Genomic DNA, 22,719 nt, shown 5'->3' on the forward strand with positions numbered 1-22,719 from the left:
CCATAGCTCCTAATTATATCTGTCTTTCCTTCTCACTTACACCAGCTCAAAGTGTGCAATATGACTCTCCTGTTCCACCCAGAGCTAACTATAAAATCCCACGTGGCTACTGTTCCCAAAAGAGCCTAATTTTACATTCATAACACTGCCATAAACACGCAGAATTTAATTCACTTAATTTTGAATGGGTTCCCATGGCAACCCCTAATACACATTATGCATAACACAGAAAGCGTCCACTTGAACTACTGAACCATGCCAGCCAGATCTTTACAAGCCTCCTGACATTCACTTCACACAAATTCCAGCCTCATCTAGAATTTCACATTAACCTCCCACTTGCAATCTCATCTCCATTCTGCCATGCATCGATCCAAAATTTCTAGTTCTCAATCCACATCTAAGAATCCCATGAAAACTTTAAATATACTTAATCACTATTATCCACGTCCTAACTTTCATTTGCAAATCTTCCAAACTTATTTTTGTATTTCAATTATGTCATCTCAAACCAAACCTTTTCAGCATTACACTTACATTTCCTTTCCAAATCCCACGACCTACTAAATCCTGTACAACTTCAAGACAACATACTGCAAATGCATTTTGTGAATTCATAAGTTACTTTTCCCAATCATTCCGGGATGTTTGATTTGATCTTTTGCCACTGAGTCATTTTCCATGGACATGTGCACGGATAAGGTTTGAGGGAAATGGGCAAAATGTGGGTAAATAATGCTGGTCGGCATGGACGCGTTTAGCCAATGAGCATGTTTCCATGCTCTATGACTCTACGTTAAGAACATTCAAAATGAAAGTTAGCAGATGCAAATCAGAACAAAAATCCTCAGGCTATCCATATTTTGTCCAGTTGCAAACTAATTCGGTCTTTAAGTCCTCTTATCTGTACTGCAGTTGCTGTACCAGACTGTTTAAATCTGAGCAAATAAGAAGTACAAAAAAGTTTTTTTTAAATGGGTGCATGCACAGTTTTTTTCAAAACTTTTTTTTTCATACTTTTTATTTATCCAGATTTATTTTTTTCTTCCGGAACTATGATGTCCATAATACACTTCCAATCTGTTTCGCTTTTGGTAGCGATAAACTGAAGTGACAATAACACTGATAGCTATGTTTCTTTTCGCTCATTTTGGGAACTGGCATTTACACCGATCAGCCAAAACATTATGACCACCTGCCTAATATGCTGTTGGATCCGCTGGCTGGTGGGGTGGAAGGTGAGAACGAGGGGGATCCTGTACTTGTTGCGAGTGGGGGGAGGGGGAGCAAGAGCGGAGCTGCGGGGCATAACTGCCGACGCCACTAAGTACTTTCAAGTGGTCAGCGCCCTCGACCCGGCCACCGCGCGCCTGGTCCGACCCTTCCTCCACGACCCCGAGAGTGAGGCTGCGCCAGTAGAACCAGCTGGCTAACGTTCACAGCGTACCATCGGCAGGCGAACGGCCTGGTGGAGCGTTTCCACCGCCAGCTCAAGGCCGCTCTGAAGGCCCGGCTCGTTGGCCCGGACTGGGTTGACGCGTTGCCGTGGGTTTTACTGGGTGTCTGCACCACCCCCAAGGAGGACTTGGCCACCTCCTCGGCGGAATTGGTGTACGGGGCTCCGCTGACGGTGCCCGGGGAGTTCGTTCCCTCCGCCCAGGGTCAGGCAGAACAGCCCTCGGCCGCCCTGCAACGCCTTCGGGAGACGGTGGGCTCGCTGGCGCCAGTGCCGACGTCTCGCCACGGTTCGGTGCGGTCACATGTCCCTTCCGCCCTGCAGGACTGTCCTTTTGTTTTCCTGCGTCGGGATGCCCACCGGACACCCCTTCAGCGGCCTTATGAGGGACCGTTCAAAGTGCTTGAGCGGGGCTCTGCCACCTTCGTGTTGGACATGGGTGGTCGTCCTGAGACGGTCTCTCTTTCGCGGCTGAAGCCGGCGCACGTGGACGTTAGCCAGCCGGTTCTACTGGCGCAGCCTCGCCCTCGGGGTCGTCCCGCGTCCCGGCCCTTACCCCTGGAGTTCCCGCGGGTGCCTTCCCCTGGCGGGGTGGTTCCGGTTCCTGCGCCCGCCGTGGCGCGCACGCGGGCTGGCCGTTTCATCCGTCCCCCTGTCCGTTTCGTGCCTTCGGTTCTTGGGGGGGGTGGGTCCTGTGGCGGCGCCCGGGGGCTAGGCCTCTCCCTTGGTCATTCCACTCGGCACTCAGTGGATGGGAGGGATTAGGTCACTTCCTGGGTCAGTTCCCTTGGGTCAGGTGGTCTGGGACTATAAAAGGTTTTGGGTGTGTCGACTCACGAGTTCTTGAGTGCGGTGTTTGGTGCCTTAGGTAATAAAGTATATTAACTACTCACCTGGCGTCTGGCCTGATTACCGCGGTGACCGCACCCACTACACTATGTAATTTAATGATGCCTTGGAAAAGATGAACTTTTCCAAAATAACCAGACCATCTTATGATTAGTCTCTGCAGAAACCACTGATATTTTTGATGAACAGTTCAAAACCACTGTGAAATGTACTTCATGATTGCCATTTTATCATAAACCCTCTTTTCTCGATCCATTTAAAAGCAAAGAAAAATATTGGACTGTGAGGTTTAGAACCACAAGAATCAAAGTCCATGAAAACAGAAGGCAACCAAAACGTAAGAGTTGTGGCAAATTTTAAAAGATGAAGTTATGACACGGCAGGCAAACAGCGCACATTGAGGAAAAAGATGCACCTTTCTATATTCTTTCCGTTACCTGGACACAAGGATATGACAAACCAAACATAAACAACAGATGTGGGTGAGATACCTACATAAGGATTTAATTACATTTTGTCCTTTTGCCTCATATCATTAAAACAATCCAAGACAATCACTTAACACAAAATTGAAGAGCCAGTGTATTATGTCAGCTCCTCAGTGCAAAACCTGACTAATAATGTCATCTGATTAAAGGTGAGCAAAGCTAGAAAATTGAGAGATGAGGAAAAAAATCAGTTTGCTAGGACTGAAATGTTTTTCTTTCACGCCAGGTGCATCTGCATACTTCAACAAATGCAATTTTATATAAATTTTGCAAATGTTCATCTCAAAAGTAAAGGTCAGGTAAAATTATCTCCATGCTACAACCTTTCATCCATTCAACATTTAAGCATATAACTATGGTTAACACAATCATACATCTCAGTTTGAAGGCTGATTCAGGAACATGCTACATTTAAGAGCTGTAATTTATGAGCTGTATTTTAAGAGCTGTAATTTCATTAAAGGTGAACGTGTGTGTGTTCAATATTAAAAGACCTAAATAGAATTATAATCTTAAATAAATGAAATTGAACAAGAACACTTAGGTGACTATAATTATATATAAAACCATTGCAATGGATAAAAAACTATAATTGGAAGGCAATTTTTGAGGTATTCTCAAGAATACCTCAGCAGCTTAAAAATTTGCTCATAAAAACTGTGATAATTCTATGGACAGATGTTGATTATGGTAAACGATGTACGACAGGACATTTTATGAAACACATTTCGAGATCTTGAAGAGATATAAAAGATACTTTTTAGGTGTCAGTTACTTCATTACTCCAGAAATGACTGAAGAATAATGTCCTGTCCATCTTGCTCAAAAGCACTTCTTGAGTAAAATTTGAATGCATCAAAAACATTTTTTATAAGCCACAAGTATAGATAGTTCCAATGAACACAAAAACAGATTTTGCAAAGTGTGGCAATATCAATACCACTGGTTAAACAGAAATGTGCAATTAAGTCAAGGGATTCTGAAGGAATTGATGTGCAAACTCTTCCAGTGGTTATATATGGAAGAACTTTGTTAGGTTTAAAGGAAGTTGCAAACTGATGGAATCATGAGTTAATTTCTCCGAGACCAACATCTAGCTTTTGATAGTCTGAAGATGGGTCTCGACTCGAAACGTCACCCTTTCCTTCTCTCCAGAGATGCTGCCTGTCCCGCTGAGTTACTCAAGCTTTTTGTGTCTATCTTCGGTTTAAAACAGCATCTGCCGTTCCTTCCTACAATCTAGCTTTTGATGGTAGAACCATTGAAGGTAAGACACAAAATGCTGGAGTAATTCAGCAGGACAGGCAGCATCTCTGAAGGGAAGCAATGGGTGATGTTTCGGGTTGAGGCCCTTCTTCAGTTGTGCAGCACAAGAACTGGCACTTTGGACCACCAAACCACCCATTTAAATTAATCCAATTGTTTAATATCCTAACATTTCCATCAGCTCCCCAAATATTCTAACATTCATCAACACACTGGGGACAATTTACAGTAGCCAATTAAACTACAAACCCACAGATCTTTGGGATGTGGGAGGAAACTCGCCTGGTCAAAGGAGAATATGTACATTGTACACAAACAACACTCAAATTCAGGATTGGAATTAGATCAATGTAACTGTGAGGCAGCAGGCCTACCAGTGCAAATAACAAACTGGTGGAGGAACTGGATTAGGCAGCATCTGTGGAAGGAAACGGGACAGATGATATGTGTATTATTTTTCCCTTCTACAGAGCACCTCAGTCTGAAGAAGGGTCTCGACCCGAAACGCCACCCATTTCTTCTCTCCAGAGATGCTGCCTGTCCCACTGAGTTACTCTAGCTTTTTGTGTCTATAATGGAACAGATGATGTTTGGCGACGGGATACTTCTTCAGACTGGGCTATTTTCTTTTACATATGTTGTCTCAGCCATTGAGTTCCTCCAGCATCTCTGGTCTCTTGTTTCCCCAGTTCCTCCACTGCATTTCCCCTCAAACATATCACAGAAATAAATTACAAGTCCTTACATTACTTGCTTGAAAAAATTTAACATAGGACATCTTTGGACTGAAATATGCCAAATTCATCTTGTTAAGAAACAGAGAGACGAACAGAATAAAAGCAATCTAGTCAAAACTTCATTTAACACTGTCAGCAAAACATACAAATTGTGTTAACAAGATCATGGCAATAAATAACCTCATACCAAAAATAATTGGCATATGTCTTGCTCCCTATTCCCGTCATCAAATGTCAAAAACAGTTATTTTAAGTAAATTAATCACGGCATTAATTGTGTACCAGAAACTTTGTGGCAGCGGTATAAATATTTGCAAGTTTGTGAAGCTTCAATAAACCATTTCTAGTTGCCATTTAGGAAATTGATTTCCTTCCTTTTGGGGTTGGGAGTGGTAGATGAAAAAGACACATCACCATTAAAAAGCCTAATTGATTTTAATCAACATCCATAGTAACATGCAAAAGTAAATACTTCTAGTTGAAATTCTGATGAATTGCTACATCCTAAGCCAAACACTCATTCTGTTGATTAATTCAGTAATTATCCAATTAATCAGCTATCAAATTCTTATCGAAAGTAGTAAGAGTTACCATGCCATGATCAAATGTGAAGACACCAACATCGCGCCCATGGTGAATTTGATTTCTCCTGATGATAGGATTTCCATGGTTTTTTACCCAGATTCCAGCAAGAGCATTATTTGAAATTTCATTGTCTTCATAAATTCCCTACAATATAAAAAGATTATACTAAGCTATGGGTCGAAAACAAAACTGTTCAATAAAAAGTCACCTTCATTATGCACTCTCATACCTGTGCGTGATCTGTAATATATAACCCAACGTTTTCACAATCACTAATGTTGCAGTGCTTGATAGTAGGAGATGCTCCTTGACCACTGACACACACGGCAGAGCCAACTGCAACAAACAGAGTAAATCAACTTTCACCATTTCCACAAGAAAGGATGATACCTGGGAATATATGCAAACTTGAGGCACATTATAAAATTCAATTTCAAAGTTAATATACATTATTTTTGGATTTCTGAATAAACAAATATTTTATAAATACATAACCTACATTTGTATTTATTAATCATACCAAAGAGACTTCAGAGACTTGATACAGAAGGAGATATTAAATGAAGAGCCATTTATTACAATGGGAAAAATTAAAAGCTAGGTTAAAGTAGGTTAAGATGATCTAAAGGGAAAATCCTAAGAATGGGCTAAAGCTGCTTTAGATGTGGCTCCCACTGTGAGTGGCTAGTACAGGAAGAGCACTCATGAAGGGAATTAAAATGTAGAATTTAAATTTAAAAATTAAGTAATTGGGGATCCCAAACGGCTAAATAAGTCAGCATGAAAGAGGCTGTAAGCAAGCAGGATGAATAGCGACGGGATGATTTAGGCACCATTAAGTTCACTGGATTGGGATAATGATCAGTAGGGCACTGATAAATTAATGTGTGCAGCTGATGGCTTCAGTGGCAGAGGGGATGAGCTGAAGAGACAATTAATGTTACAGCAGTAGGTCGGAGTGGTCTCTGGGATGGAAAAGATTAGGATTATGTTTTAAAACAACAGCATGTCACAAATGGACTGGTTATCAACTTAAAAATCTGCAAAGAGCCAGAAGATACAATTTTATTTTTAAATGCAGTACCTCCATTTTTAATTGAATGAAGCCAACAAATTCAATGGCTCAATGGTTCTTTATTTTGTTGTACTATTTACATATCCAAAGTACACCAATAAAGCAACAGCTGCAATAATACCCATGATAAGGTACCAGACACACATGCGCTGGCAATATATACCAGAGCTCTAATTTATTTCCTTTTTCTCACCAGCCCACACCTGAAATCTAACCCCCACCAACATCCAGTCCATGATCAAAACTTTTGTGAAAGGGGGGGGGGGGACGGGGGGGGACATGAGGAAAAAATGACCAAGAGGGTAAAATTAATATATGAACATCATTCGAGGCTGAATTCATGAATATAAGGTAATTTACAACACCCATCATATAGATTTTTTTTAAAGCTGATGTTTTAATGCACCTTCAAGTAAATGGATCTCACAGACCAATAAAGACGAAGAGTTGACGAGAGAGAACAAAAGTAGCTGTGAGGTTAGTGACAAAAGGAGGGAAATGCATTTTTTTTTTACCACTTCATTTTGTTGCTTATATTTGGTGGAACAGCAGACAAGTTTGGGAAACCTTTAGTTTTGTCAATGCTCAGTCACACATGCTAACATTAAAAATTAAGGACGAATCCCTGCATGTTTCTATTCGGGCAATGGACATATTCATGTATTTGACCTGAAACCTCAACTGTTTTTTTCCACAGATATTGCTTGACCTGCAGTGTTTCCAGCATTTTGTTTTTTATTTCTCATTTACAACATCTACAGGTTTATTGACTTCCACATACGTATTCATTGATTTTGTAAGTGTTAACAGCACACAAAACAAAGTTAAAATTAAATCCAGTAAACATCAGTTTACTTATTTTATAACAAAAATGTACTAAACACAGGGCACTCGATAAATACAAGACATTCAAAGTCTGAATGTTAGTAGCAAAGCTTAAAACACGTTCAGGCTCATTAAGCCGGTAAAGGTGATACTGACCTGTGCAAGTACTGCGAATGATGCAGTGATCTATTATTGGACTGCAATTCACTGTGATCTCCAAACAATGGTGTGCATTATGGTGCTGTGCTGATTTATCATCAGGATTAAACTAGAATAAAGAAGCGCATGTTTAAGTACATTGTCTATCGGTTAGTTCTATTATCAAATTATTTCAAACCCATTAATTTCATTGCACTTACCCTAATTGTCATATATCCAACATAGGCATCCTCTGAACCTTCCATAAATACAAAGGTAGAATCCCTAGTGTTTTCAATTATGACTTTATCTGCAACTTTGCCTGGTGCTGAAAGTGCATTGAAACAACACAAGTTAGCAATACACTACTGTCCACATAAATGACCTTTTAAATAGTGTATCCCTGCATTCCTAGAAAACCATTGTACCACAAATTTCTGTAGTGCAAATTGTTTTCCCCGATTGAACCCCATAGTATGTGGAGATGGTTTCCATGGTAAGTTTTTCTCTCGACAGTAATGCCCCACAATATGCAAGGGAGTTCTGATTGCATTGTAGGAAAAAGCAAAGGTGTTTTAATTAACTAGAAATGGGTGTTATATTATTTGATAAAGTAACAATTTCAAGTATTTATAGAGATTGCTTTGTCTGTTTCCAAAGCAATTCCCTTAAATGACCATCTGCTGTGAACCAGCAGCCTTGGTAAACTAGTTCAGTTCTCTGCATACTTTGCGACTACTTATTTATTTATTTACCTATCTATCTTTCTGACGAGTTTTGCAAGAGTGAATTTTTATTCCATATCTCAAATTTTTGAATGGTGATTTGTGAATTCCATAAGTGTGAATATCCATCACCCAAATGGCTGCCCCTTGGAGGGGGCATTTAGCATTTAGGCGTATTTTGCTAATATCTATCCATAACGAATCAAATAATATAACACCCATTTCTAGTTAATTAAAACAACTTTTTCCCTTTGCCTACAATACAATCAGAACTCCCTTTTTAACTTTATTTAAAATGCTTTTTTTTTTAAATGGACCCTGGCTATACATTTTAGGGCTCACTCTTATTCAATGTTTTTCTTATCTCTGCTCCGCTTCTCCAAGTTCATTCTCCCTTTCAGGCCAAGAGACAACAAACACCAAGAATCAAAAGACAACATGGACAGATGAAGCTTCAGGTTGAGACCCTTGGGGTGGGATCTCCATGGGTATCAGTGTTCCCCAGAGATGCTGCCTGATCCGCTGAGTTACGCCAGCACTATGTCTTTTTTTTTGTAAACCAGTATTTGCCATTTCTTGTTTCTACTTCTAAACACCAGGCACCAAAAAGTCAGCGAGTCTAAGAACAGTGGTGGGAAAGTTACTGGTGGGGATTTCAAAATACTGGATGGATCTATCTGTATTTAGAAAGGCAAGGACAGATGTGGAATAATCAGCATGGTCTTGTGCATGGGAAATCGTGTCTCACAAATTTGATTGCATTTTTTTTTTGAAGTGGTGACAAAGTTAATTGATACGGGTAGGGCAGTAGACGTTGTCTACACAGAGTTTAGTAATGCCCTTGACATGGTCCCACTTGGTTAGATCACATGGGATCCAGCATTGGCTAACCAATTTGAAGCAAAATTGGCTTGGTGGAAGAATTCAGAGAGTGGTAGTGGAAGGCTGACATTCAGATTGGAGGCTTGTTATCAGCGTTGTGCCATAGGGATCAGTAGTGTTCCACTGTTGTTTGTCATCTATATTAATTATCGGTATAACAATGTTGATAACATGTTTAGTAAGTTTCAGACAACACTAAAACTGGTGGTGCAGTAAAGGCTGAAAAGTGTGATCCAAGATTCCAACAGGGTCTAGATGAACTGGAGATGTGGGTCAATGATAGCAGATGGAATTTAACTCAGGCAAGTGCAAAGTGTTGCATTTTAGTAAGTTAAACCACGGCAATACGCACAGTAAACGGTGGGATCCTGGAGAGTGTTGTAGAACAGGGAGACCAAGGAGTTCAGGCACATAGTTCTCTTGAAGTCACTACACAGGGAGACAGGGTGGTGATGGCAGCGTTTGGCATGGTGGTCTTCATCTATCGGCCATTGAGAACACGAGCTGAAATGTCATGATGCAACTGGAGAAGCCTTTGGTAAGACCACGCGTACTATTGTGTACATTGTAGGAAGGAACTGCAGATGCTGGTCTAAACCGAAGATAGGCACAAAAGGCTGGAGTAACAGCGGGACAGGCAGCATCTCTGGAGAAAAGGAATGGGTGATGTTTCGGGTCGAGACATTTCAGGTCTGAAGAAGGGTCTCGACCGGAAATTTCACCCATTCCTTCTCTCCAGAGATGCTGCCTTTCCCGCTGAGTTACTCCAGCTTTTCGTGTCTATCTACTGTGTACAGTTCTGGTCATGCAGCTATAGGAATTTCAGAGTGTAGAAAAAATGCAGGAGGATCTGACTGGAAGGCTTCAGTTATAAAGTGGGACTGGATAGGCTGGGACATTATCCCTGGAGGTGTGACCTTATAGAGGTATATAAAATCATGAGAAACATAGATAAAATGGTTAGGTACAATCTTTTTCCCAGGGTAGGGAACCAGAGTCTAAAAGTAGAGGGCAATGATTTAAGGTAAGAGGGGAAAGAATTAAAAGAGACACGAGGGGCAACCTTTTTCCCCACAGAGGATGGTGGGTATATAGAATGAGCTGTGAAGGCTGGTACAATTACAGTGTTTAAAAAACATTTGGTCAGGTACATGGATAGCAAATGTTTTAAGAGGGACATGAACCAAATGCAAGCAAATAGGGCAGCCTAAGATAGACTTCTGCAGTTGTATAGGGCCCTGTTAAGACCACATCTGGAGTATTGTGTGCAGTTTTGGTCTCCTAATTTGAGGAAGGACATCCTTGTAATTGAGGCAGTGCAGCATAGGTTCACGAGATTGATCCCTGGGATGGCGGGACTATCATATGAGGAAAGATTGAAAAGACTAGGCTTGTATTCACTGGAGTTTAGAAGGATGAGAGGGGATCTTATAAAGACATATAAAATTATAAAAGGACTGGACAAGCTAGATGCAAGAAAAATGTTCCCAATGTTGGGGGAATCCAGAACCAGGGCCACAGTCTTATAATAAAGGGGAGGCCATTCAAAACTGAGGTGAGAAGGAACTTTTTCACCCAGAGAGTTGTGAATTTGTGGAATTCTCAGCCACAGAGGGCAGTGGAGGCCAAATCACTTGATGGATTTAAGAGAGTTAGATAGAGCTCTCGGGTCTAGTGGAATCAAGGGATATGGGGAGAAGGCAGGCTCGGGTTACTGATTGTGGATGATCAGCCATGATCACAACGAATGGCGGTGCTGGTTCGAAGGGCCGAATGGCCTCCTCCTCCACCTATTTTCTATGTTTCTACCTCTTAGTTGCATTGATGAGTTGTGCCAACATGCTTTTCTGTGCTGTACATCTCTGTGACTTTATGACCTTAATTAGCACTGTAAACTGATGAGGAATTCAGCCATATTATACTTTAAACTATGCATCATGGAAGGGAAACAGCCTAACTTTTGAATTAAATATCCACACCGTCAAAACACAACTAATATATTTTAATGCCATTTTTTTGCTTTGCACATTTACCTGCACCAATCATAGTAATAGGGGATTCGATATAGATCCACTCATCAGTGTATGTACCAGCATGTACAAAGATAAGGCCATCAAAATGAGCTTCCTGAACACCTCCCAAGGCATCTTCAATTGTATCATAATACTATAAAGAAAATAAACACAATTTAGCTCAAGTACTACATGTTTTTGTAGTGTAGATTCTAAGAAAGAGCCATTCTTACCAACATATTTTCTCTTCCTTTATACCTTGCTGTACTACTGTAAAAGTGTTCTGCAAATCCAGGCTTTACGTGAGCTCCTTTATACTAAAATACAAAGTGAAAAACTAGTAAAATATTCATGTAAGACAGCATTTCAGTTAGAAGTCCGATCAAAGCTCAAAACAAATACTTCCTATAATGGAATCATTTGTACTGATAATCATCATCTTGTCAGACCAAAATAAACCAATACACGACCAAAGATGCTTAATATTCTTTAGCAGAACCTCTGTTTAATGCACAAAATAAAACAAATGCCAGAGGAACACAGCAGGCTAGGTAGCATCTGATGAGGCAAACAAACAGATGATATTTTGGGTCAGGACCGTTCCTCGGTCTCCACTGCAGACCCCACTTTCCACCCATCACTTGGCAGGCTGTCTCTCCCGACCTCTTCCTGCTGCCCCTCCTCCCCCCCCCCCCCCCCCCCCATCGCATCGCACCCCACCCACCCCCACCCCCTCCCCCCACCCAATTTTCTTTTCCAGCTTTCTCCTCCCTACTACAACCAGTATGAAGTAGGGTTCTGGGCCAAAACGTCATCTGTCCATTCCTACCAGATGCTGCCTGACTCCCAGTTCCTCCAGCACTTAGTGTTTTGTTTAAGAGTCCGCCGCTTGCAGTTCCTTGTGCCCACACTCTGAAGTTTATTGTTTTACTTAATTAGAAATAATTCCTGCAACTTTCTCCAAAGTTCATGAGCTGCAGACATTAATCCTGGTTTTAACCAGCTTTAACCAACTTGAATGGCGTACAATTTTTAAGACGGTGTAAAAATGCAAGTTTTTCCGGTAAAATTAGTAAACTGATTCATGTTGGATTTAAGTTTAATTTAATCTTGTGTTAACACAGTACATCAGGGGATGTGATTACATTTCATGCCCATCTGTAATCTTTTTTCTTATTTCTGCCTCGCTTTCTCTTCTGCGGCTTATTCCATTGATATCTCTCCTGGATGCTTTTTTGTTCAATTTCCATTCGATTCCATTCGATTCAGGTAAATGGACAGGCTTACTAGTTTCATATTCTTGGGAGGCATAGAGAGAAATGCAAGCTGCTTTATCATCCCCATTATAAGCTGCTATCTCTCATTCTCTTTGTTTTTGCTGATGTCACGCCTTCTTTTTGTGGGTCTTGGCTGAATAGAAACAGATTCTTTCTCAACTTATATTTTAACAATCGTATGAGCATCTGCAAAACTATTCTACTAAAATTTGATGTAAACTTACATGGATTGGTAAGTATGTTTGCAGACAACACCAAAATTGGTGGAGTTGTGTAGAGCAAGATGCTGTCAAAGGATCTAGCAGAATTAGGATCAGTTATAGATATGAGCAGAGAAATGTCAGATGGAATGTCTGCGGTGTCAGACTTTGGGAGGTCGAATTCAAGAGGAAAGGCATTATCCTTAACAGTATTGATGTATAGAGGGATCCTGGGGTACAAATTCATTGCATCCTGAAATGGCAACACAAGTAGATTTGAGTGCTAAAAAAGGCATTTGGTATGCTTGCCTTCATCGGTCGAGGCATTGAGTACACGAATCAGGAGGTCATGTTACAGCTTTAGAAAACATTGGTTAGGCCTCATCTCAGTATTGTGTGCAGTTTTGTTTTTACAGGAAGAATGTGGAGACTTTGGAGGGGTTTACCAGAATGCTGCCTGAATTAGAGAGTATTAGCTATAGAGGTTGGACAAACTTGTTCTGTTTTCTCTGGTGTTTGAGGTTAAGAGGAAACCTCTTAGAAAATGATGAGAGGCATAGATAAGATAGTCAGTCACAATCTTTTTCCCAAGGTGGAAATATCAAAGACTAGAGGGCATGGCCATAAGGTAAGGGCAAATTTGAAAGGTGATGTTATTTTACAAAGAGACTGGTGGGTGCCTGGAACTCACTGCCAGGAGCGGTGGTGGTGGAAACAGACATGGCAGTGGCATTTAAGAGGCTTTTAGATAGGCACATGGATATGCTGGAAATGGAGGCGCATGGATCACGTTTAGGCTGAAGAGATTAACATGACATGATGTTTGGCAGAGACATTGTGGGCCAAAGGGCCAATTCCTGTGCTGTACTATGTTCTAAATATACTAACGAAAACAGTACACTCCCTCATATCTTTTCTCTTGCCCATCCCAGTCTGTGTAGTTCATTTATCTGAAGATACATTAAAATGACAAGACTCGTTCATAATTTCAAACCTACTTATCAATAAAACTAAAATATTTTAGTGGTAATCTAATAGAATAATGACAGAAAACACTGGAAATATTCAGCAAGTCGCAGAAACACTTGACATTTCAAGTCATGAGCAATAGTTATTATAAATCGTGCTTATTATCCTGTGTGCTTAGTCTTTCACCTTACCGTAGTGGACCCAGAACTGCATTGGAGTAGGGCACTGACCAATTTAATAAACATTTTTTTTATCAACTGAAGAAAATATCTATATTTACAAAATTAATTCACTTAACTCACTTTTACTCCCCCCAAAAAAGTTCTAACTGTCAATTAATACAATATTGCTCACGTTTTTTTTTAATTCGGAAAGGAATTTGTAATGACTTACCAATTGTTGAAAGCTTTCTTTCCATGGATTTGGATGTTCACATTCTTCAGGATTAATTTGATAAAATTTGCCTGGCTCAGGATGCATCATTGGCCGGGTGTACTCAAACACCTCCATATATAAACGTTTCCTGGAAAGATAATTACTCTACACTTTATGAATTATGTATGGTAAAATTGGAAATGTATAATATATCCCACAAAAGAAGCCAATGAAATGTAAAATGTATCCCAAAACATGGCCAAGGAATGGAACAAACATTGACTAGATGATATTCCAATTACTTTCAGACCCAAAATGTCACTACATAAGTTAATATGTACACTATATCATAAATCTATTTACGTTGGAATGCAAGTCCAGGTACATTTCTATTTAGCATGCTCACCATATTTTCCACTTTTTTTTTAGTAGAATTCAATTCAATTCAAATGGTACATGTATCCTTTTGAGTAACATGATGAGTAGCATCACAGTTCCACAGATATTGCTCTTTTAAATGACACTCCAAACAGAACAAAATGTATATACTTAAATATGCTCAGATATTAAATTTCACTACTAAGCAGAGGTTTCCATGACAAATGAGCAATAATAGACCAATGGCAAAAAGACTAACACCAATATAAATAGATGGAAGGCCTTGTTCGACTTCAACCTCCCCTACCACACATGGTCATTTTAAGAGAAATCAAAGCACATTTAACCCATGGACAAATAGTGATCTTCATCCACTCAAAATTATGCAAAAACCCTTTTGATCATTGCCACCCTCCAATGCAAGCCAAATATCTACTTGGATTAACCACTGGTTGGAATCATGGTTAGGCTACTAAAAAGCATGTGCAAGACCAGTGTTCAAACCTACCAGTACAACAAGAGAACTAACATTGATTAATTAAATAAATCTAGAATCATCATGTCTCCCAATACATATTTTCTCCATTTTACATATAAAATGCTCGATTACATTTGCAAACGTTACACAGCATTTTGAATATTTTCAACCACCCATTACATTTCAGTCCATTGTTAATCAAATCATCTAATCTTAAAACAAGTCATGGTCACTCTAATTATAAAAACCTATTTGGAAAATTTAAAATTCAATAAATACCACTTAAATTATGTGGAAATTATAACAATATTTTTAGTTTGTGAAGACAGTTTCTCAAAGTGGTAAAGCTGGTCCCTGCATTCAAAAATGTTGAACTGCAGAAACTGCAATTGGCCATTTCTAAAACATTTTATTCTGAATAAAATCAGTTAATTACCTTTACATTCACTGCACGTGACAAGCAAAAATGTGCAAAGAGCTCTTGGACAATAAAACACATTTTAAAAGGATGGACTCAAACATAGAAAAGAAATGGACAACTTTTACTAGTCAGAACTGGTAGTTGTAGTCATTTTGTTTCATTTCTAAACCAGATGGAACATCAACAGAATGGCTCATCAAACCACCCAAGGCAAATTCACCACATATGTCCCACCCATTCAATTCGAGAGCATGGAGAGTCAATGAGAATGTATTTTAACCCGTTCAATGTCATGTGCGGGAACTATTGATGTTAATTAGGCATTGCTGGTCTGATCGATCCAGAAAATGAAAATCTCCTTGAATTTTGGATATGATTGCAAGTAAGAATTTCATTGTTCCATTTTGATACATACAATTAAACACTTGACTCTTGAATACACAATTTTAGATAAATATTTTAAGATTGCAAAATACATTTATTTTGAACTTAACTATCTTTTTTTTAAACTAACAATGGACTTGGTTCTAATGTAACACGACAGTGTCCAAGAAAAATTATAGCATTATACAAGATTTATCTGCAAGATAAGTACAAAAAGAAATGTCTGCAATTATAGTTCAAATTTATTCTTTAAAACTTAAGGAAAGACTGAAAACAAATTTAAAAGAGGTGCAGCGGATAAATCAAGGCCCACTTACCACAAAATTGGATCATTTGCTAGTTCACTAAAGCGTTTACACACACAAGCTGCTCTACAAAGGTCCTGTTCAAGCAGATATGAGAAGATCTTCATAACCACCTCATCTGGTAATTTTACTTGAAGATATTGTTCGGCTGGCGATGCTATTAAAAGATTGGACACATCATTTTAATTTTAAAATGTCTGATCTAGATTATTAAGGGACTCATTTGTATTTTAAAACAACTTAATTAATCTGAAAGGATAGATGGCTTAAACACATACCATCACTCCCAACAATTTTGGGATATTTTTCAAACCAATGGTTAGATTAATCAGTGAAGGCATGTTTTAAAAATCATATTTCTATTACTTAATAAATTACTGATCTAATTAATTGTAACACAATTTGTCAAAGGCAGAAAAATACTACTTCCTGTATGACTCTATAGTTCTGCCTAATGAAAGGATCGATTTTTCTCCAGTAGGTTCTTTCAAATTTAATGCTGAAAATGCAAATGATTTTAACCATATCAATCCAAAATCAAAACCAGAGCTCCTTGAGATGTGATGAAAACTATCTGAGAATACTTAGAGCTTTAATTTTGCCTTTCACATGATCAAAGGCAAATGAAGCTTTGGGCTAATTTTTTAACTACAGTTCCAAATGACTGGCAGAATAATTTTGAAAGTGCAAAATCAACAGAGTGCATAAAAACCGGCAAAGATGAAATATAGGCACCAGTATTCCAAAACATTTTCAATAAGTTTTAATAAATTGCTAACCCACCCATTTACTCTCAACTGGGCAAGGAAATTGATGGACACATGAGAGAGAAAATAAGTTGTGGGGAAAGAGAAAGAAGGAGCAGGGGAATGTGAAGAAATGAAATGCTCCCTTGGAAGAAGACTGCATGGACCCAATAGGCCAAATAGCAGGCTTCTGTTTTATTATAGAAACTCTCACCAATGGGTCACTTGTTCTGTCAGAAATGCATTTAATATACCTGTTTAAAATACCTACCTATACCTGATCATGTATGGTCAAGTTTGACCATACATGATCCAATCAATCCTTACAAGTTCGTAAAAATAGATGTGCTGTCAGGGTGCTGAAATTCAAACATAAACTCACAATGCGCAGGTAAATTAAAGAGACCATGAATTTCATTGAGCGCCCTCATCCCGTAACAAGGTCAATCATGATGGAGCAATGGCACTGTGGTGTTTGCCAAACAACTAAAAGATTTCATCAATTAAATTGACACCACAGGAAAATACATGGATTACTATCTCCAATTATTTTTCTGGAAAAATAAAGAATAGATTGAAAAAGGCAGCTCTTAGTTTTTCCATGGAGCATTGACATTTTTGTTGCAAAAATCGGTTACAGTGACAAAATACATTAAATTTAATTACAACCTTTAAAAATGGAAATTGTCAAAAAAAATTGAAAAGTGTACATCAGATAAAAAAGGAGCTCATGGGATTGAGAAACCTGAAACCAGATAATGCCAAATGGATAACAAAAAAAAATGGAGATGAAGATTAGAATTGGCCACAGGATGATCAGAAATTAACACGAACAAACTAATAGAATGGGAAATGCAACCATGGATCAATAGGTTTAATGAAATAATTGTAATAATAGAAATGAAAGTGCAGATTATGAAAGCAAATAAGTTAGTACTAGCATCAAATCTCCAGAATAAACGAGGAAAGATTAGAGATGGAAACCAATGTAACTAGGAATAATATTTCCATAACAAGGGAACAATCACCAAAATAGGTTGTTATAATGGGGACACTAGATGCATTAATCTTGACAAAAAATAATTTAGCAGAATATTTGAAACTATCCTACAGAGAGCAATGGACCCTGCACCAACAGATCACATCAAGGTAGATGTTACAGATAAAGAACATAGCAGCATAACAGTCACATGCGAGAAATACAACGACAGAAGAGTAAAATAACCGTGTTTTACATTCTGCAAGAAGAAAGAAGCAAACTCACACAAGGGCTGAGGTAAACAAATAGTTAATTGCTAATGGAAATAACTAGGAATCTACCCAATTTTCTTTAAACAGATGATGCAGCAAAAATAAGATGAACTCAAACTTATCAGGAAGAAAGAAGCCTGCAAGAAATATTGAAAGATAGTGGACTGTATCCAAGTAAATAAGACAGACTTTCAACCTCAATGAATATATGTAAATGAAATTTGAGGCAGTAGTTGGATAATAGCAGTGAGAAAGCCCTTCTTTGGAAGATAGGAAATGAAGAGATATAGAACAGCAGAAGTTTGGGATATAACCTTAACATTTAAGATGTGCAGGCTCTCCATTTCTCAAGAAAAGAGCAAGAGTCGATAAAGATCTTATGCTGAAAAGCTATTTCCCTTGTTAATTGTTCTGGACAAAGTGGACATAAATATAGGATTATCACAAACAGAAAATCAATTCCAAATAGATTTCTTCACACTAAGTTATGGATCCAAAGTGTGAATGGATAGATTTGAACTAGGCCTGTGTAGTATTCAAACATCACCAGATATGGTATGGTTTATTTAAAATTTGCTTTTGAAACTCAAGACAAAGATATAAATAATGAGGTCTGAAATAACTTAGCCACTTGTGAATAGAAAATTATAGAGGTCAGTCCACTTCAATTACTTTTCCTCCCTGAAATACTTGATAATTATAAAAGAACTGTAGGATACAAAGCCTTTTTTAAAAAAAAGTATGGTGCATGAACAATATAAAATTAATATAGAAGGATTTTGCTTTAATATATCTACTGCGGCGTTCACTGATACAAATGAAATGTTCAATTTTTCTGACAGAATCTGCAATAGTGCAAGTCAATGAACTACCGAATGCTGCCTCATCCAGCGTGTTCTTCTTGCAATTTGCTCCAGATTACAGCATCAACAGTCTCTTCTGTCTTCAGTAATCAATGGCATTGTGATAACTAGTTAACTAAGTTAAGACAAATTGATTAGCTGTTTTAGGTAAATCCACCATTAGTCCTTTCTTATTCAGCCAGCTTTGGAAGACTAAACCATGGTACAAGTGATTTAGGATGACTTCAAAATTTCCACTCATCTGTCAGACTGACAAAACTAAAATCTATTTGGACCCATCTATATTTCCTCATCTTTGGCTTTACGGTCATGTCGGACCAGAACAGATTTTAAAGAAGGGATACAAGAAATAATAGGCAAAGCAACACCATAGCTAACTTACTCCCTTCTTAATGCAATAGTGGGCGATTGAGAAGTCTCTATTTCCAAGTTCTGGCTCCAGTAACTAAATCAATTACCATTGCACCATTCTCTCCACTCACCAGGTTCAGTGTCCATCTTCAAACAAACTAATCAACCAGATGGGATTCAAAATTCACACACCCTGTCTCTTCGGAAGGTTAATTACGAGTCTGCCCCTCGGCCACCCCTCCCCCTCCTTTCCAATACTTAAGGACTAGAAAAATATAATGTTAATAACAATTTCTTGGGCACTTGAAAGTTAATTTCAAGGGTTAATGATAATACATTTCTGAACTCTGGTAGTACTTTAGAAAATCTTGTATTTTTCAAGTTCTCGATTTTACTTACCTGGAAGATCTTGTAACTTTCCTGACAACCTTGCACGTTTTACTCTATGACCAAAATTATCTGAGGTTGAAGTGGAAGCACCCTGTAAGACAGAAAAAAAATGCACACAATATAATTTTTTTTAAATTCAACAGCTTACCACTGGAATCATACAAGGAGGGAAAGTAGATTATTTTTAAAAAGACATTCCAATCCTCCAAGATAGAATACAAAGATTTGACAGCACTGGGCATGATGAGCGTTTGATGGCACTGGGCCTGTACTCATTGGAATTCAGAAGAATGAGGGGGGAGCTCATTGAAACGTACCGAATAGTGAAAGGCTTGGATAGAATGGATGTGGAGAGGATGTTTCCACTAGTGGGAGAGTCTAGAACTAGAGGTCCTAGCCTCAGAATTAAAGGATGTTCCTTTAGGAAGGAGATGAGAAGGAATTTCTTTAGTCAGAGGGTGGTGAATCTGTGGAATTATTTGCCACAAAAAGCTGTAGAGGCCAAGTCAATGGATATGTTTAAGGCAGAGATAGATTCTTGATTAGTACGAGTGTCAGGGGTTATGGGGAGAAAGCAGGAGAATGGAGTTTGGGAGGGGGGGAGAGATAGATCAGCCATGATTGAATGGCAGAGTAGACTTGATGGGCCGGATGGCCTAATCCTGCTCCTATCACTTATGACCTTATTTAATAGGAATCCGAGAGACAACTTTTACATGCAGAGGGTGGTGGGTATGTGCAACGATCTGCCAGATGGGATAGTTGTGGCAGGTACAATAACAGTATTCAGAAGACATTTGAATAGGAACGGTTTAGAGGGATATGGATACGTGCAGACAAACAGGACTAACTTGGATGGGCCATCTTGGTCGGCATGGACCCATTGAGCCAAAGGGCCTTTTACCATATGGCTCTACAATGTCATTAAACAGGTAACTATTTCCAAAGTTTCCATGCCTTGCAACTTCAGAATTAGAACAATAGACAGTCAACAATGTGCTCCTGTTTTAAACTTTCAATTTTAATTTTAAAGTCCGAGTTTTCTTGATGGGTAGGTAAAAATGCAGAGACCAATTCTGCTCAATATGAACTGAATTACTGATCCTTGCGGCAGCCTGCAAAAGGGTACAACAACAAATATTTACCACAAACTGTAGATTAATATCATCCTTTTCATTCATCTTGCTATTTTAGTACGGTTTAAGGACAAAAATCTATATGTCGTGCTTTCAAAGTGCTTTAGAAGTGTATTTTCATGCAAAGTATCATCCAGACAAGAGAAACGTAGATAATGCCAAATTGCTTGGTCAACGTGAGAAAGAAAGTCATAGAGATCCAGTGAAGAACTTCCAGAGCTAAGGCCTTACCATCTGATGGCTCCATTGTCAATTGGTGAGCAATTAAATTCAGGGAATAAGATTACTGATAGCTTTGCACTATTCAGCAATACAACCACCCAGATGTAGGACAAGGGATAGAAACATAGAAGATAGGTGCCAGGATAGGCTGTTCGGCCCTTCGAGCCAGCACTACCTTTCAATATGATCATGGCTGATCATCAGTACCCTGTTCCTGCTGTCTCCTCATATCCCTTGATTCTGTTAGCCCGGAGAGCTATATCTAACTCTCTCTCTTGAATACATCAGGATAGATACTTGCATAATCAGTTTAGATGAGGAAAGGATTGATGACTGGGTATTGTGCGTGTATATGGACTGAATCTGCAAATAAAATAATTTAACAGTTGTTTCTTTCCTTATTTGATTTGATAAGCTGTTCAACTCGCAAAGCACTCCCCATGGGCTCTTCAACATTCATGCAAATTGATCCTATTGAAGGCTGTTCATTAGAATAGAATTTTCAGTAAGTACAATGGCCATCATCTGTACTTAGTTTAAAACTGAAAACATTTGCAGAATGAAACTCATTTAGAATCAGAATACGTCTCTACTGTCAACCCCATTTAATGAATTAACAAATTGTTATATGAAAGCAATAAAATGGAGACACAAGGAACTATAGATGTTGGAATCTTGCATGGGGCACAAAGTACTGGAGTAACACAGTGGGTCAGGAAACATCTCTGGAGGATATGGATAGGCGATGTTGGGACCCTTTTTCGAACTATTGTAGTGTCCATGCTTGACATCTCATCGTCCCCAAATTAAATTTTCTTTTCCATAATGTATACTTTATCTATATACTAAAACTCTCGTTTGTTTGTTCCTGAACTACAGCTAAAACAGTACACGATAGCGTGACAATTTTAGGCCCACCTTACTCGCAAAGCACTCCCCATGGGCTCTTCAACATTCATGCAAATTGATCCTATTGAAGGCTATTAATTAGAATAGAGATTTCAGTAAGTACAATGGCCATCATCTGTACTTACAGTTAAAAACTGAAAACTTTTGCAGAATGAAACTAATTTAGAATCAGAATACGTCTCTACTGTCAACCCCATTTAATGAAGATTAACGAACTGTTATATGAAAGCAATAAAATGGAGACACAAGGAACTATAGATGTTGGAATCTTGCATGGGGCAAAGTATACTAAAACTCTCGTTTGGTTGTTTGTTTGTTTGTTCCTGAATTACAGCTAAAAACGGTACACGATAGCGCAACAATTTTAGGCCCACCTTACTCACCATCGTCCCTTTGGTGTTAATGGAAGAAGTTTCATTGAAATCAGTGTTATATTTTTTAAGTTATTCACATTTTAAACTTTAAATTGATCTCCTAGGGAGGGAGGGAGGGGGTGGAGAGAGGGGGGTGAGGGAGGGAGGGGGGAGGAGTGAGGATAAGGGGGGTTGAGGGGGATGGATTTGGGGGAGAGGAGAGGATAGGGGGAGGAGGGAGGTAGGGGGGAGGGGGAGAGGGTGGGAGAGGGGTGGAGAGGGTGCTATCATATCATATCATCATATCATATATATACAGCCAGAAACAGGCCTTTTCGGCCCTCCAAGTCCGTGCCGCCCAGTGATCCCGTACATTAACACTATCCTACACCCACTAGGGACAATTTTTATTTATTTTTACATTTACCCAGCCAATTAACCTACATACCTGTACGTCTTTGGAGTGTGAGAGGAAACCGAAGATCTCGGAGAAAACCCACGCAGGTCACGGGGAGAACGTACAAACTCCTTACAGTGCAGCACCCGTAGTCAGGATCGAACCTGAGTCTCCGGCGCTGCATTCGCTGTAAAGCAGCAACTCTACCGCTGCGCTACCGTGCCGCCCCTGCACCAATGCAGGAGAGGTTTGGGCCCAATGGGTCCACTTGGTCTA

General features: G+C 39.1%; 1 protein-coding gene across 1 annotated transcript in view; it reads right to left on the reverse strand.

Moving 5' to 3' along the window:
- Positions 1 to 22,719, reverse strand: part of LOC144596568 (F-box only protein 11) — an 88,761-nt gene that overhangs the window by 15,630 nt on the left and 50,412 nt on the right. Inside the window, exons 3-11 of the mRNA XM_078405028.1 lie at positions 19,436 to 19,517; positions 15,838 to 15,982; positions 13,878 to 14,007; positions 11,272 to 11,355; positions 11,060 to 11,192; positions 7,641 to 7,747; positions 7,438 to 7,549; positions 5,611 to 5,717; positions 5,388 to 5,525 (exon numbers count right to left, since the gene is read on the reverse strand). Coding sequence (XP_078261154.1) covers positions 5,388 to 5,525; positions 5,611 to 5,717; positions 7,438 to 7,549; positions 7,641 to 7,747; positions 11,060 to 11,192; positions 11,272 to 11,355; positions 13,878 to 14,007; positions 15,838 to 15,982; positions 19,436 to 19,517 — 1,038 coding nt within the window. The remainder of the gene's footprint in view (positions 1 to 5,387; positions 5,526 to 5,610; positions 5,718 to 7,437; positions 7,550 to 7,640; positions 7,748 to 11,059; positions 11,193 to 11,271; positions 11,356 to 13,877; positions 14,008 to 15,837; positions 15,983 to 19,435; positions 19,518 to 22,719) is intronic.

This window comes from Rhinoraja longicauda, chromosome 9, assembly GCF_053455715.1.
Source record: "Rhinoraja longicauda isolate Sanriku21f chromosome 9, sRhiLon1.1, whole genome shotgun sequence".
Classification (NCBI taxonomy): domain Eukaryota; kingdom Metazoa; phylum Chordata; class Chondrichthyes; order Rajiformes; family Arhynchobatidae; genus Rhinoraja; species Rhinoraja longicauda.